This window comes from Amia ocellicauda, chromosome 12, assembly GCF_036373705.1.
Source record: "Amia ocellicauda isolate fAmiCal2 chromosome 12, fAmiCal2.hap1, whole genome shotgun sequence".
Taxonomy (NCBI): domain Eukaryota; kingdom Metazoa; phylum Chordata; class Actinopteri; order Amiiformes; family Amiidae; genus Amia; species Amia ocellicauda.
In genome coordinates, this window is record NC_089861.1 from 5,058,751 (window position 1) to 5,073,936 (window position 15,186).

The following is a 15,186-nucleotide window of genomic DNA, read 5'->3' on the forward strand; positions in this document are numbered from 1 at the left end:
TCTGTCAACTGTGCTACCTCCTCTTTGTTCTCCTCACTCACCTCCTCCGACTCTCTCTGTCCTCTCGCGTCTCGTCCTGTCCGTCCCTCCCCTCCTCAGCCTTGGATCTCTTCTATTCTCCGCTCAACCCGATCCAGTCTGCGTGCTGCTAAACAGAAGTGGAAGAGGTCCAAACTCCCAGCTGCCCTCGAACTCTACCGCTCTCTACTGTCCACCTTCTCCTCCCTCCTTGCCCCCCCTCCCCCTCCTCCTCCCTCATCTCTCACTGCAGATGATTTTGCCTCCTTCTTCTCCTGCAAGATCACAGACATCTGCAAGCTCTTCAACAGCCCCCCCTCCTCTCCCATCACACCCAAGTCTCTCACTGACCAAACTTCCTTTTCTTCATTCTCACCTATCTCAGACTCTGAACTTTCCTCTCTCCTCCCAGGTCACAAACCTACAACATCTCCCTTCTCGCCTCTTCCAAGCAACCACTCCTGATCTTCTCCCATTCATCTCCTCCCTCCTCAACTCCTCACTCCTCTCTGGCTGTTTCCCCTCTGCATTTAAACAAGCTGCTGTCATCCCACTCCACAAGAAACCAACCCATGATGCCACCTCTCCTTAGAACTATCGCCCTGTCTCCCTACTTCCCTTCCTCTCAAAGACCCTCGAGTGTGCTGTCCACCATCAGCTCTCTGCATTTCTCTCCCAACACTCACTCCTTGATCCTCTGCAATCTGGCTTCCGTACAGCTCACTCCACTGAGACGGCTCTCCTGGCTGTCACTGACTCCCTCAGCTGTGCTCGGGCGGCCTCTCTCTCCTCAGTCCTCATCCTCCTTGATCTCTCTGCAGCATTTGACACTGTTGATCACTCCATCCTCCTCTCCTGCCTCGCTGACCTTGGAATCTCTAGGTCTACTCTCACCTGGTTCTCCTCCTACCTCAATGACTGGACCTATCAAGTCTCCTCACAGGCGTACCCCAAGGCTCTGTCCTGGGCCCCCTCCTGTTCTCTCTCTACACTCGCTCCCTGGGCCCCCTCATCGTATCCCATGGTTTCTCCTACCACTTCTACGCTGATGATGCCCAGATTTTCCTGTCTTTTCCTTCTTCTGATTCTCTCATCCCCTCTCGCATCTCTTCCTGTTTGTCTGCTATCTCTGCCTGGATGCACACCACCTCAAGCTCAACCGCTCCAAATCAGATGTTCTGTTTTTCCTCCTCTTATTCACCTTCTGCTGAGCTCCCCATCTCGATCCCCTTGAAATCCACCACACTCTCTCCTTCTTCTTCCGCAAAAAATCTAGGAGTCACCCTCGATCCTGCGCTCTCCTACACCCAGCACATCACCACGCTGACACGCACCTGCAGATTCTTCCTGAGCAACATACGCTGGATCTGTCCCTTCCTCACCGACCACTCGACTCAGCTACTCATCCAGTCACTGGTCCTCTCCCGCCTGGACAACTGCAACTCCCTCCTGGCCGGCCTGCCTGCAACTACTACCCGCCGCTCCAGCTCAACCAGAACTCTGCGGCTCGTCTGGTGTCTCTCTGCCCCGATTCACACACGCTACTCCACTGCTCCGCTCCCTCCACTGGCTCCCGATACCGACACGCATTCAGTTCAAGACATTGACCCGCACCTACCGCTGTCTCGACCACACTGCACCAAGTTACCTTCAGACACTCGTCTCTCCATACATCCCCTCCAGACCAGTGCGCTCCTCCAGTGCCAGAAGACTAACTCTGCCTCCTCTCCACTCTCCTTCCTCCAGAGCCGCTCCTTCTCATCCCTGGCCCCTAAATGGTGGAACGACCTTTCCACCAAAGTCAAAACAGCAGAGTCCTTGACCTCCTTCCGGCGCTTACTCAAGACGCATCTTTTCAGACAGTACTTGTAATATTAATCCTTTTACTCTCCTGTAAGATAGCACTTCACAACATTTGATCTTGCTTCTTGCGTTACTAGAACTTGTATTATTGATCTCCCCTTTGCTCCCTTTCCCGTAGCCCTTGACTGTGAATTAACATCTTGTCCACACTTAGCTTTTACTTTCCAGGATGTAAGACCTCATTTATTGTATTTACTTGTATAAATTGGAAGTTGTAAAATGTGTTATGCTTTGAATTGCTTTGTATTATGTAAATTGGAATTTGTAATGTTTGATGCCTTGTTTGATGTACTGAACTGTATTCTTGCACTTTGTATTGCTCTTATATTTTTTAAGTCGCCCTGGATAAGGGTGTCTGCCAAGAAATAAATAATGATAATAATAATAATAATAATAATAATAATAATAATAATAATAATAATAATAAAGTATACTGGATATTGCTGTATCTCACAAATTAACTTCAAGCTTTTTCTTATGGGTCGAGTTCCTACATTGTTTCTTAAAGCGACACTTGAAATACAGCTCCTATTGATATACAGGCAGTTCTAAAAATTTTGCTCACGTCTGTCGTATATACAGGGTATATCTTTTAGCCATAGTTCACAGCTTTTTGATGTATGAATTCATCAGCAGTGAAAGTTGCCAGAGTGGATCTTGTCAGTCATAAGTAAAAGTTGAACACACTCACTGTGTTCAACTGAGGAGATACATACATCACAGCATTAAAGTGAACCAAACATCACACATCATACATACATACTGATGGACAGCTTTATTTTGTGGTGACTATTAACTAACATTACTGTAGCAATGTGTTGCTCAATAACATCTGTATCACTCTATAACCTTCCAAATGCATGTGTGTTATAAAGTACTAATATAAACTTTGAATAAAGGCATCTATAATAATAATAATAATGTGTGTGCTGCAACCAAAATCCTTTATCATTTAAAGCTGTGGAGATGTTTGGAAGGAATAATGACAGAACTCATATTAATTAATAACAAGTACACAAGTGAATTTTATTTATGCAAGCAATTTGTTCCTACAGTTCAAAAAAGCCACCGTCAAGCTGTTGGCACATTTATGTACAAAACAGATTAATTTTACAGCCTGCTACAAAGCATTCTTTGTGAAAGTACAAAAGACTAATACAAGGAGAAAGCCAAAAGCATCATCAGGTTAATACTGAATACGTAACATCATTACAAGTATCAATTTAAGACCATGGTTTGAAAATCATCACAAACTATATTAAGACACAAATCAAACACTACAACCTAATATCATAAAGAGATTTAGCATAATACTGTTAGCATAGGAACTGTAATTACTGCACATATCATAAAACAGTTGACCCAGCAAGACAGTCTAAGTGTAAAAAAAAAGAAAGAAAGAAAATAAAATAAAAAACGTTTGAATCAGTAAATCTATTACCATTTAATGCATAACCATGCCACAAATAACAACTATATTTACGGCCTTTACCTAATACAAGATTTGTTAAAAACCAATGTTGCATGACTAGTAACAGTACAGAGAGATTTCAACTCTTGTTTTAATAGAAATGCACTTACACCAAGAAAGAGCTCACGATGGTTCAATAAGTGCACAAAACTAGCTTTTGAAACACTGACAACACAAGTATTGTCAGGCCACAAAAAAGAAAAATATGAGACACTGTACTGCAAACCTATGGCAGTAGAAGTAGGCAAGACAGATCCAAAACATCAAGTTTGGTCCATAATTAAGGATAACATTTTATTAGTGACATTTAATGTCGTCTAGTAAGTAGTTTAACAAAGAAGTTTATTAGCTCTCAAATTATGATATTCACTTTTCACTCTGGAGAAACGACACCACAGGAGTGGAATATCATCTCTTTACCACCTTAATTAAGTCACAATTTTGTCTTTATTTATTTTATCTCAACGAGCAAATGGCTTTCTCAAGAATATCACCTGGACGTCAAACACTGAGATGTTTTCTTAAGCTTCTGTGAAATGACCTGAAACTGAAGTTTTCTTCTATTTTTTAACATATGTATATTTATATATATATACAGTGCAGAATACTGAAAAAAAAATAATTGCATTTAAAAATACTCACTGTAAAAGAAGAGAAAAAATTAATCAGAATAAAAACATGATTTGCATGTGTAAATATGGCTTGCAATTAATGGAAAATCAATGATCTACAGAGTCTGTCCAAGGCAAATCCTCGAAGGCTGATCAATTGTAAATGATTTCAATTACCGTCGTTCCCATGGTCAATATGGTATCCGTATTCCTGAAGAGTTACCACTGATATTTATTAAGCCCATTCACGATTACAGAAGTGCTGGATTGAACAGTGATTGTTGTCCCGTTTTGAAGGGCTTGGCACAGTTAGTTAACAGACAGCCCAAGTTCCTGTCAATTTGGTCAAGCTACGACAGAGTGTGAAATTAACTTCGATTTTTTTTTTGTTTTATTCTTTTTTTATCACAAGCACCCCCAACTAACACAGAATTTGCTGGGAAAGAATCTGTACATGATCATAATACTGTTGGTTATGTAACACTTGGAAGCCTATATAATCTGACTGTAAATCATACAAATTTGGTAAAATGTAGGTCCCGTCATTCGAAAAAAGCGACGACCTACTCCTGACCAGAGCCCTGTAAAATGAGCATTAAAAAAAAAGTACAAATCCGTTATACAACAAGGTGAACCCAAAAAATAAAAGCGATAGAAACTCTCTCACCCCAATCACTCCCCACCAAAATGAAGATAAATAAAACACCGCCCGGTCGAGGTGACTTTAAAAAAGATGACGTGACAAAGCGATGGCACTCTGAGTTATGGTGGGTAATTCACTCACTTGAGAACTAAGATGGATTGCATTTTGAAGGGACATTAAAAGGATAAGCAGGGAAGAACAAAACGGTCCCAAAAAGAGGTAAATGGATGTCAGCAGTAATATAGCTAGGGGGACACGGGCGTCACCCACGCCACCTTAAAGTGACAATACCTGTAAGCTTAGAAAAAGGTAACTGACCCCTCCACCCACCCCCCAGGAAAGGAAGCAAAGCAGGAACTAGACAGCGGCTGTGTGTCTTATGTGTACGCGTTCAGGCGCTCTTTTGAGCGGGTGGAGTGGATGTCGTGGAGTTCCTGTTCTTCCTTCGATTTGATATCCTCGTATTTTTGCATTCTGCACGCGTCTTTCACATAAGCCCAATTGGCAGAGAGAACCATTAGGTAATGCACCTGCAAGAGAAAATTATTAGGGGTTATTAGTAGAAAGCCAACATAAAAGCACAGTTTTTTTAATTGTTGTTTAATCCCTTGTGAACATTTACCGGGAGATGCAGCCGATCTGGCCGACGCGCTTGGATTTGGTCATTCTTTACCACCGTTTTAATGGTGCTTTCCAACTTACCGTGGTTTTACCATGGCTGTACTACAGTAAACGTTCACTCGGGATACACTTTACGAACAATTATATTAATAAGCATTGAGTTAAATAATAAAAGAAAAAACATTGTAAGCCACACACATACAAAGCAGTTTATGTATCGGTTGGGTCATTAAAATAAAAGAGAGATTAGTTATTATATCGCACAAGAACTACTGCTGGGGGATGTGCATGTGTGTCAGTTCTGTAATGGGACAGGAATCGCACAGCGCCGCAGTCAGTGGAGTGTAGTAGGCCGCGGCGCTAATGGAATCAGGTCATTGTGAAAAAGGTTTGTAACACCGTGTTCCTCAAGGGCAATCTGGGAGAGCCTGAGCGAATCTTCTTGGCGGCGCTCACTCCTGAACTGTCTGATGTTGCAATGGCGAGGGGTGGGGGGGGATTTCTCTTTAGAATTTGGTACAGTATTTCCCCAGACTGTGAAACTTCACTGTGACAAAGTTACGGATCAGAACCGAAACACCCATGACCTGTTTTAATAGTGAGAGAAATAACAATAGAAGAGAACACAATGATTAGTACAGTGAGCAGAAGGCTGTCTTTCTTTAATAAATGTCTTGCTGATTCCTGGAGACATTGTTTGTTTGCAAAAAGGTTGACACCACATAGATTTTACTTACTATTGCAATTCATGGAAATGACTTAAAACATACTGCCTGTCAAAGGTTTAGTGTGATATAATTATACCAGAACATTATTTTTGGAGTCACAGGCTTCAAAACATTCAGTGGATCATGGGTAACATCAGTCACAATGCAATTACCACCTACTTTAAAACATATGTTACTATTCACAGCTCCGTTTATTCATCCTGTAACATTTTACTGCTCTTTAAATATGATGTATAAAGATCCTATTTACTGGAAAAGTATGACTTTTATCACATATGGTGCATGCCCAAATAAAGAATATTAAATACATACACCGATCAGGCATAACATTCTGCCCACTGACAGGTGAAGTGAATAACACTGATAATCTCGTTATCATGGCACCTGTCAGTGGGTGGGATATATTAGGCAGCAAGTGAACATTTTGTCCTCAAAGTTGATGTGTTAGAAGCAGGAAAAATGGGCAAGAGTAAGGATCTGAGCGACTTTGACAAGGGCCAAATTGTGATTGCTAGACGACTGGGTCAGAACATCTCCACAACTGCAGCTCTTGTGGGCTGTTCCCGGTCTGCAGTGGTCAGTACCTATCAAAAGTGGTCCAAGGAAGGAAAAGCGGAGAACCAGCGACAGGGTCATGGGCGGCCAAGGCTCACTGATGCATGTGGGGAGCGAAGGCTGGCCCGTGTGGTCCAATCCAAGAGACGAGCTACTGTAGCTCAAATTGCTGAAATAGTGAATGCTGGTTCTGACAGAAAGGTGTCATGAACACATGAACACACAGTGCATCGCAGTTTGTTGCGTATGGGGCTGCGTAGCCGCAGACCAGTCAGGGTGCCCATGCTGACCCCTGTCCACTGCTGAAAGCGCCTACAATGGGCACGTGAACATCAGAACTGGACCACGGAGCAATGGAAGAAGGTGGCCTGGTCTGATGAATCACAAGTTCAAGGTGTTGACTTGGCCTCCAAATTCCCCAGATCTCAATCCAATCGAACATCTGTGGGATGTGCTGGACAAACAAGTCCGATCCATGGAGGCCCCACCTCGCAACTTACAGGACTTAAAGGATCTGCTGCTAACGTCTTGGTGCCAGATACCACAGCACACCTTCAGAGGTCTAGTGGAGTCCATGCCACGACGGGTCAGGGCTGTTTTGGTGGCAAAAGGGGCACCTACACAATAATATGCAGGTGGTCATAATGTTATGGCTGATCGGTGTATTTAACATAAAATAACTGGATAATAATAATTAATAGTAATACACTCATAATAAAAATACTACTCTTTCAAGAATTACAAGTCATTCCAAGAGACTATTTCTAATGCATGATGGTCTTTGCAATATCAAATGTTTTTGTATGTGTTTATATCTATCCTTCATCTTGATGTGAGACAGTTTATAGTTTTCACTCTGCAGTGATAACATCTTTAATTTAATGATAGCAGCTGCAATACATTTAATCTGATCAATTCTTCCTGTAACCAACAAGGGTGTGCAATATGGTATATGGGTGATACACACAAACATGCTTCGCCTTTCTTCTTCCCTGCAAAACGATCTTACCTACGTGCAACACAATCATAAATCCTGCTATTATGCTATTTAGCCACTGGGTGGAGCGTTCAGACACACTGTGCGCCATATTTTCTGAAATTGAAACACACTGTGTGGCATAACATTAAAAGGCATTCAAATAGGGAACACTATTAATTTAACTTTCCAAAATATGTTTACATTTCCAGAGAATTACCCGCGTTTACCTGAGAAACAAGAACAGCAGCAGCAAAAACACACAGATTGCACGGACACAAGGCACTTACTGTACAAACCATGCTTTATATTACAAGACCATTTGGCCAATTAACAGAATTAAGTGTCACCCACGACAAAAGGGTCATTTCGCCAAACAACTGTCCTCTCTTGACTGATTGATTGTCGTTGCACACTCTCATTACTCATGCGTTGCAACTTCAACCTTTCCTCTGACCAGGGGCTCCCATAAATTTCAATCTCTCGCAGTCTTTATGACTGGGCAGAAGTAATCCCTTTGTTCCAATCAGGGGCTAAAAGGCCTGTTGTCCTATAGCTCTAACATCCCATTTAATTGCGCTATCGATCTGACTGCCACACTTGGGTCAATTGAGTTAATGTTATGGTAATTGTGCATAATTTTAAGACCTGCCCTCTTCCCCTAAAAATAAATAAACAAAAAAGATCGAGCGTGATCATTTAAATAAATTATCCTTTTAATTCTGCCTAATTGCTTTTTCAGCTGTCACAAAGCAGAAGCAATTCACTTTCCCAAACAATGTGATTATCTCAAGATTTTATTTTATTTTATTGTAGTCTCGACACCTCTGTCAATTCAATAGGCTAGGCTGCTTAGAAAACTGACGGAGAACAAGGCAGAGGGAACAACACCAGAGGGAGACGGCAGGGCCCTCTAGGAATTTAATTTATCTGAGGCTACAGGAGAAGAGTTTTCAAGTTCATATCTCAAGGGCTACACTCCAGCAGGTTTTATGGCGACTCCTTAAATCACCGCCTGCTGGGGAAGGTGTTAAACTGATTCAATAAAACAAAGCTCAAAAGGCACAAAAATGGAAAAGACCTTGCAGCCCGTGTGGAGCAGATTTGGCCTCCCCTGCCGTCTTAACCTATTCTTGCGATGCTCAGTGATGTTTACAACGATGTTAGTCAGGATCAACACAGCAGTCCTGCTTCAGCTTTATTTTAAATAACACCTCACCTGCTTTTATCGATAACAGTCAGTCTATATCAGTAATACTATAGTTCAGGAATCAAGAAATTCACAGCCCTGCCTGTTTTATAGGTGCACTAACATTTGGAATCGCTTAATAGCTGGAAACATCTAATTAAGCCTTATTAAGGCACTAATTGATTTGATTAAGGCATTAAGAGCTGAGGCTGGAATAAAACATGAAATCCCCGGTGGATATTGTCTTCAAGTTTCCATTCCACCTGGGCTCTCCGTTATTTAATCGAACTGGCAATTTGCTCGATAAGACCTTTTCATTAGCATTACCTCCTAAACAGATGTAGATTCCGAGTCACTCACTTCTTTTATAGGCTATGTGAAATCTGCAACAGACAGACTTGTTGACAGGTTTAGTGAAACAAATTATTAAGTCAATTAAGTAATTGGGAACTCATCTGGAAGGAAAATTATAACAATCTAAGGACCAAGACTGACTAGCACTGTACTATGAATACAAATAAGAACAGAACTACTAGGAAATACACTTTTATAGAGACATGGATTTTAAAATGAAATAAACTGTTGTGGATATGATTTACTATTTAACTATTTCAGATTATATAGGAATACACAGCTCTACTCAAGTCACAGCAAAAGAGGAAGTGAACCCGTGCGGGAGGGACTTGGCTGCTTCACTGACAGCGCACAGAGGCCAATCAGCAGCTCTGATATAAAACTGATATTGAAATCTGATGCATGACGCAATCATTCCCATAGTCCATTTGGGTGTTATTCTCCACTTGAAAGATAACTCACATTGACAAATTTTTCTAGTATTTCCATTGAGTGTGTTGACTTTGCTTGTCGCATCTCTTGAAATCCACAATAACTATCACTTTTGTTTGACCAAAACTCTCATTAGATCTTTTTTTTTTTAATGCCACTGAATTTGAGAAAAACAAGCACATTTTATATCAAATGCCCCCACTAAAATTTGCTCAGGGTATAAAGCAAACATGTGAACCAGAAATAATTAGAAAATAGTACTAAATAAATACTAAAGTAAATAAATATATCATCTAATTAAATATATTTCTATTGCATTTCCGAGCCTGAATTCTCTAGCTGGATCAGTTAATTGAACGGTATTGGTTTTTGATTGATTTGCTGTGCAGTTCTGTGTGCATTTCCAGTCTTACTGTTTGAGGATTATGTGCTAAGCTTTCTAAGAGAGCTGTTTGGGCAGCAGAACCACTATCTCCCCAAAGAAGGGTCTCTTTCTCTTTGTTTTCTTGCCGCCTTTTAGATCCTCTGAAAATTGCAACGCAGTGGCTCCCTAATTAGATTTTAAGTAAGCAAGCGCCCCTTATCTCCCGCCTGCATTTTGCTTCTTGGAAGGCGGCTGTGCGCTGCGCTCAAGCGTCCCGGCCCTCTTCTCCATCTCCTGTTGCCATGGCCACCGCGCGGCCGTGCGTGCTCGCTTCGGGGGGGCGGGGATCCATCACAGCAGTATTGCAGTCGGCTGCGGCGCAATATTTCCACTCGGCGCAATTATCTCTCATTTGTCGCCCGTCCTTCTTGTGAGTCATAGTTCTCCCATTCGAAGTGTCATGCATGGGTTTTTGTGTTGCTTTACAGTGGTTGTGTGTATTTATTTGTGCACTAACGAGGTGCAGACAATCACAAGGCCTATCTGCACCTCATTCCAGAGACACAGAGCGAGCCATTATCCGCACCAACACAATTTGCCGCATTAAAACTGGGGACACATTGTTCACTACCTCTGCTGTGCTAAATATTGTATTCCTGGCAGCATTCTATAGTAAAATGAACATACTTTAATAGAAAATGTTGGTTCCCAAGAATATACAAAAAGAAACAAAGAATTATAGAATTCAAAGAGTGTAAATTAGTAGCGGCGTCTGGGATTTTTATCTCTGTACAGTTCATTGGGGTTCTTTATTCTCATCCATTAAAGTTGCTTGTCAGGCTAATTATCGATCCATTATTCCAGTCTACCCTTATGTGAAATACACTTGCACATCATATCTATTAATGGTGAGATTTACTGTTATTGCCAGCACAATAATTAACAGCTGCCAAATGTAACTGCCCACGGTAACTGATTTTTATTGCGTTTCACCGCCCCAAAGGGTGAAACGTCTCGATGTGAAGTATGCGTTGCGTTGGGTTATCCATGTAAGTCACGGCCACAATTCAGATCTGGGTTACTGCCCCGCGATAAAGAGAGCAATAGATTCCCGGCCCTCACTCACCATAGCAATGACTGCGGCTCCGGCTCCGGCAAGAGCGACAATAAACAAGTGGAACGTCAGGTCCAGCTGGAAGGGAAGAACAAAGAGATTTTTAATAATGGCACTCAAGCCCGGACTTAGGACATGCTGTAGTCCGCGGGGGAATCATACCGAACTGCTACATATTTAAGACGCCACTAAGTAATTTATGTGTATGACATAGTCTTCATTATAGGATCTCAAGGATAAAAGGACGTCTGCATCCAATATGAAATACTGTGTCTATATTCTACACTGTTTACTATATATGATATTCCATATGCTTACTAGCAGGATTCATATCATACACAAGAAAGCAAATTACCCACATTTAACAGGAGTGGACAAAACATACATTAAAATAACAAATGTAACACGTGGATATAAATTGCAAGGACTTAAAAGTTCAAATGAATTGCATTAGTGGGTTGAAACCAAATGTTTCTCATCTTATTACACACATGCATGACAGTATTACAAACACACAGTCACACCGGTTCCAAAATCATTAGAATAGCCTCAGTTTGCTCGTATGACAAACCCCTACTGATTAGTGTTTTGTTTCATTTAGTAGCTGTGCAATTGCCTGCCTATTTTCTCTATGTATTTGACTGAAATGAAATCAGTTCCTGTTTGCAAAGTCAGAATAGAAAATGTCTACTATAATGGCTGCAAATTCCTTACAAGGGTGAGAGAGGAAACAAATGAAATAGGGATCTTCATACATACGAGGAAACTGAGCCCTTAAAGCGTTTGTACAGCTCTTGGGTTAGAGTGCACCCTGGAGGCGATAAAACATTCTGACTGGGTTCTAAAAATATTAAGGCATTCATCCAGCTATTTAAAGATTTTACTGATTTACAGTTTTTCCAATGTGTTATTACAGTGTAAGTCAGAAACATTAAGATGATGTAAATCCGATATGAGTGTCATTCTGTTTGCTTCTTTGTTTGTTTACCTGAATAGGCGCTCGTGTGGTTTACTGAGGAAATGTGTGCAAACATATCTTGCATGAATGCAAACCGTGATTTTAGGTGGCACACTGAAATGTATTTCCAATCTAGAATGTTTTTTTCTTCACCATATTCACACAGGTAAGCAAAATACATACATATAGCAGTTGTAAAGGTGATTATTTTGCCTGATTTAGTCATGAAAGGTGGGTAGGTATACGTTTTTGGCAGATGATCCCTCAGTGAGGTGCGATGACCTATTCAATCTGTTAAACTCACAACTGAATGCATGCACTTCAGCTTGTTTCTACAATTCCTTTTGTATGAGCACGAGCACGCAGGTAAGCGTGTGGTGACTGACCTCATTCGATTCGCACATCTTGTAGAAGTTCTCAGATCCCGTGCACACCTTCCTCTCTTCTCCTATAGTGACAATCCCTGCAACCAAACACAAATCAACATCATGAGCACATAGACATAGACAAATACATATGTATTTGTTTCTCTCAACTCAGTTCAATCCACAGATGCTTTTTTGGGCCTGACTAGCCATTTTGCTCTCTCTCTCTCCTTCTCCCTCTCTCTCAAAATCCAGATAATGTGATTCAAAGCTACAAGTGAAATACTGAACCCTTTTAATTCTGGGAAGAACCTTATTTAGGCATAAAATAGTGTATCGACCAGGGATGAATGGGGTATGTATGCCACCGAAATACATACCAAACTGGCGGAGATCCAGACACAAGTTTGCACCATCAACAACAGTGGTATTCTGGCAGATAGTCCAAATGTTGAAGTACATGAAGACTGGCAGAGATGTGAAGGCGGTGACTCCCAGCCAGGCCAACATGAAGATGTATGTCAGCATGATGAACTGTAAATAATAATAATCATCATCATCATCATCATCATATGCATTTTCAGGCACTGCAAACTGCTACTACTAGGTGAACTAAACATGCATTTTCGGTATTTTATTGGCAGCATTAAAAAACAAAATGGTACCCTTGTAATTGGGAATACATTGGGACTGAAGTCATTATTGGACAGGGCTCCTTAAGCCTGGTTTTGGAGGGTTTCTGTATCCCAGATTGTACCACAGAGACCTACATTTTTCAGGTTGTATATTATCATCACAGGGAGGTATCAAAATAATTCCACACACTTCTATACTTGGTTGGTTTTCAATATTTCTGCATGAAGGAGTCAAAGAGGAACACGCTGTGCCTCCAAAACACAGTGCATGATAGAAACCATCATGACAAGACAAGAAGCAAAGCCTTTTACTGGACAAATTAACCCAAAGAGTGTTAAATAGGGAAAATAAACAAATAACACCAGTATATTTCTATTTTCTACATGTTCAAAAGGCCTTTTTCATAATAGGGAATGCAAATAGTCTTAACCAACTTTGTGTTTAGACATGAGGAGTACTGACAGTATGATGCATTGCAGCAGCAACGGAGGGTCCCTGAATGCATGTCAAGAGCCATTGCCAAGAGGACGTCTCCGGCTGAACTGAACTGTTGTGCCAAAGTGTGGTGAGGACACTCCAAAAATACTCTACTGCTCTATTGGTTGCCTTCCAGCAGGGGAGAACAGGACAGGGAGCTATGCAAGCCAACAGGTACCCTCTGTGGCACCAGAGGGGGAGATATAAAATTAAAGATGTATAATGTCTTCCACACACAGACAGTTCTAGCGGTTGTGGGATGTGAAAGTGCCCGAGTGCTGCGGGGAGGAAAACATGGGCTGAGAATAACTGGTAAAGGGCCTCACTTAACCCAGGGTGCCCTGAACCAATGTGCTTACACTTTAAAGTAGGGTGGTGTGATTCGTCATTAATTAATATATTAATAACACATGGAAAAACACATGGATATGTCATGTAGTTCATCTGATTTCTGATGTTAATAAGGGCATGTACTAATAAATATATTAATAAATACACACATACATAAATTATAGTCATCCCTGACAGCGATGACGGTACTGAAACGCTGTGTTGATGCACTTTTTCATATTTTCTATTGAAATAATCGTATTAGCATACATTTCACAGAGAATTGGCTTGTTCAATGACCTAACAATATCTAATATATATTTTTTCCCCACTTGTCTCTACCTTTAACACAAGGAATTATGGGAATTATCTAATGTCGGAGAGGTTTTGACATACTCTTAGCATTTCAAGATCACAGGAATGTAAAGTGTTTTTATATCTGCTATTTATCTTAGTTTTCCTTTATGTATTGAACATATTCACTAATAAATACAGCAGCTTCTCCCTGAACTTGCACTTTGATTTCAATGTGTTGTCCAAAACACTTAAACTCGAGTAACACTTAAGGGGAAAACTTTTGGTTTTATGCAAAAGGCTACTGAATGTAAAGGTCGGTTGCAAGGAATTTGGAAATGTTCTTGCAACCTGGTACTAGCTAGTACTAGTCACATGGAAGTATCATTGAGATACATTTAAATTATTTAAATTCAGTCCAACATTTGGCTGAGTGGGAAGAGATGCATCTGAAAAAATGTATGTGCACTATGTGGCATTGATGGTATTTATTTACATTTCATCAACTCTAGAAATGTCACTATTTCTAACCCTAAACAAGCATGGTAGCTGGGATGTGAACCAAAGAAAACAGATCGACCCCAGCTTGCCATGTGGCGGAACTTAATTAAATGCATTTTGCTTTGTTGAATAATATTTAGCTAAGATACGTTTTCGCAATGCTTATGACAACAGTGTATCTATGTTTCACTGTGTAGCACTAAAATACAGAAGAGCTATTTATAGGTTTAAAAAAGGTAGAATTGCACAAGTTATTTTGCTCTTTCAAAGTTGAATTTCTCACTGGTTAGGGACTGTGTCTTGTGTTTTCAGTTGAATTAGAGACTCTTGCTAAAGTATTGAATTTAGATTGAGGGCTTTCTTGTGATTGGTGGTACTAGTGTCTGGATATTTTACTAGAGTACTTTATGTTTTTCCTCCTCATAATGTGCATTCCTCTCCAGCCATTTTACAAAGCAATTTATTAAGTTTGACATCTGATCAAGTGATACCTGGGCTTTGTGACATGACAACTTTATCACAGCTCCTAATATTGCTTCACTAAGGGCTATGACTGCATTGCTTACTTTAGTAATTACTGATTACTGGGAGTGAAGTTTTTTCACTTAGGGATGCAATAACGCATCAACAATTCTATATTTGGAACAAGACTTGGAAAATAAACTTGTCCCTGATGTGAAAACAGC

The 15,186-nt window shown here is 40.7% G+C and overlaps 1 protein-coding gene across 3 annotated transcripts in view; it reads right to left on the minus strand.

Annotated features, from left to right (window-relative positions):
• Positions 1–2,878: 2,878 nt before the first annotated feature.
• Positions 2,879–15,186, minus strand: part of gpm6ab (glycoprotein M6Ab) — an 80,898-nt gene continuing 68,590 nt past the window's right edge. For 2 of the 3 annotated variants that reach the window (XM_066718140.1, XM_066718139.1), the window contains exons 4-7: positions 12,643–12,796; positions 12,284–12,360; positions 10,952–11,017; positions 2,879–5,136 (exon numbers count right to left, since the gene is read on the minus strand). In XM_066718140.1, coding sequence (XP_066574237.1) covers positions 4,984–5,136; positions 10,952–11,017; positions 12,284–12,360; positions 12,643–12,796 — 450 coding nt within the window. In that variant the 3' untranslated portion in view covers positions 2,879–4,983. Of the gene's footprint in view, positions 5,815–10,951; positions 11,018–12,283; positions 12,361–12,642; positions 12,797–15,186 lie in introns of all 3 variants that reach the window. The other variant, XM_066718141.1, reaches the window with a different exon arrangement.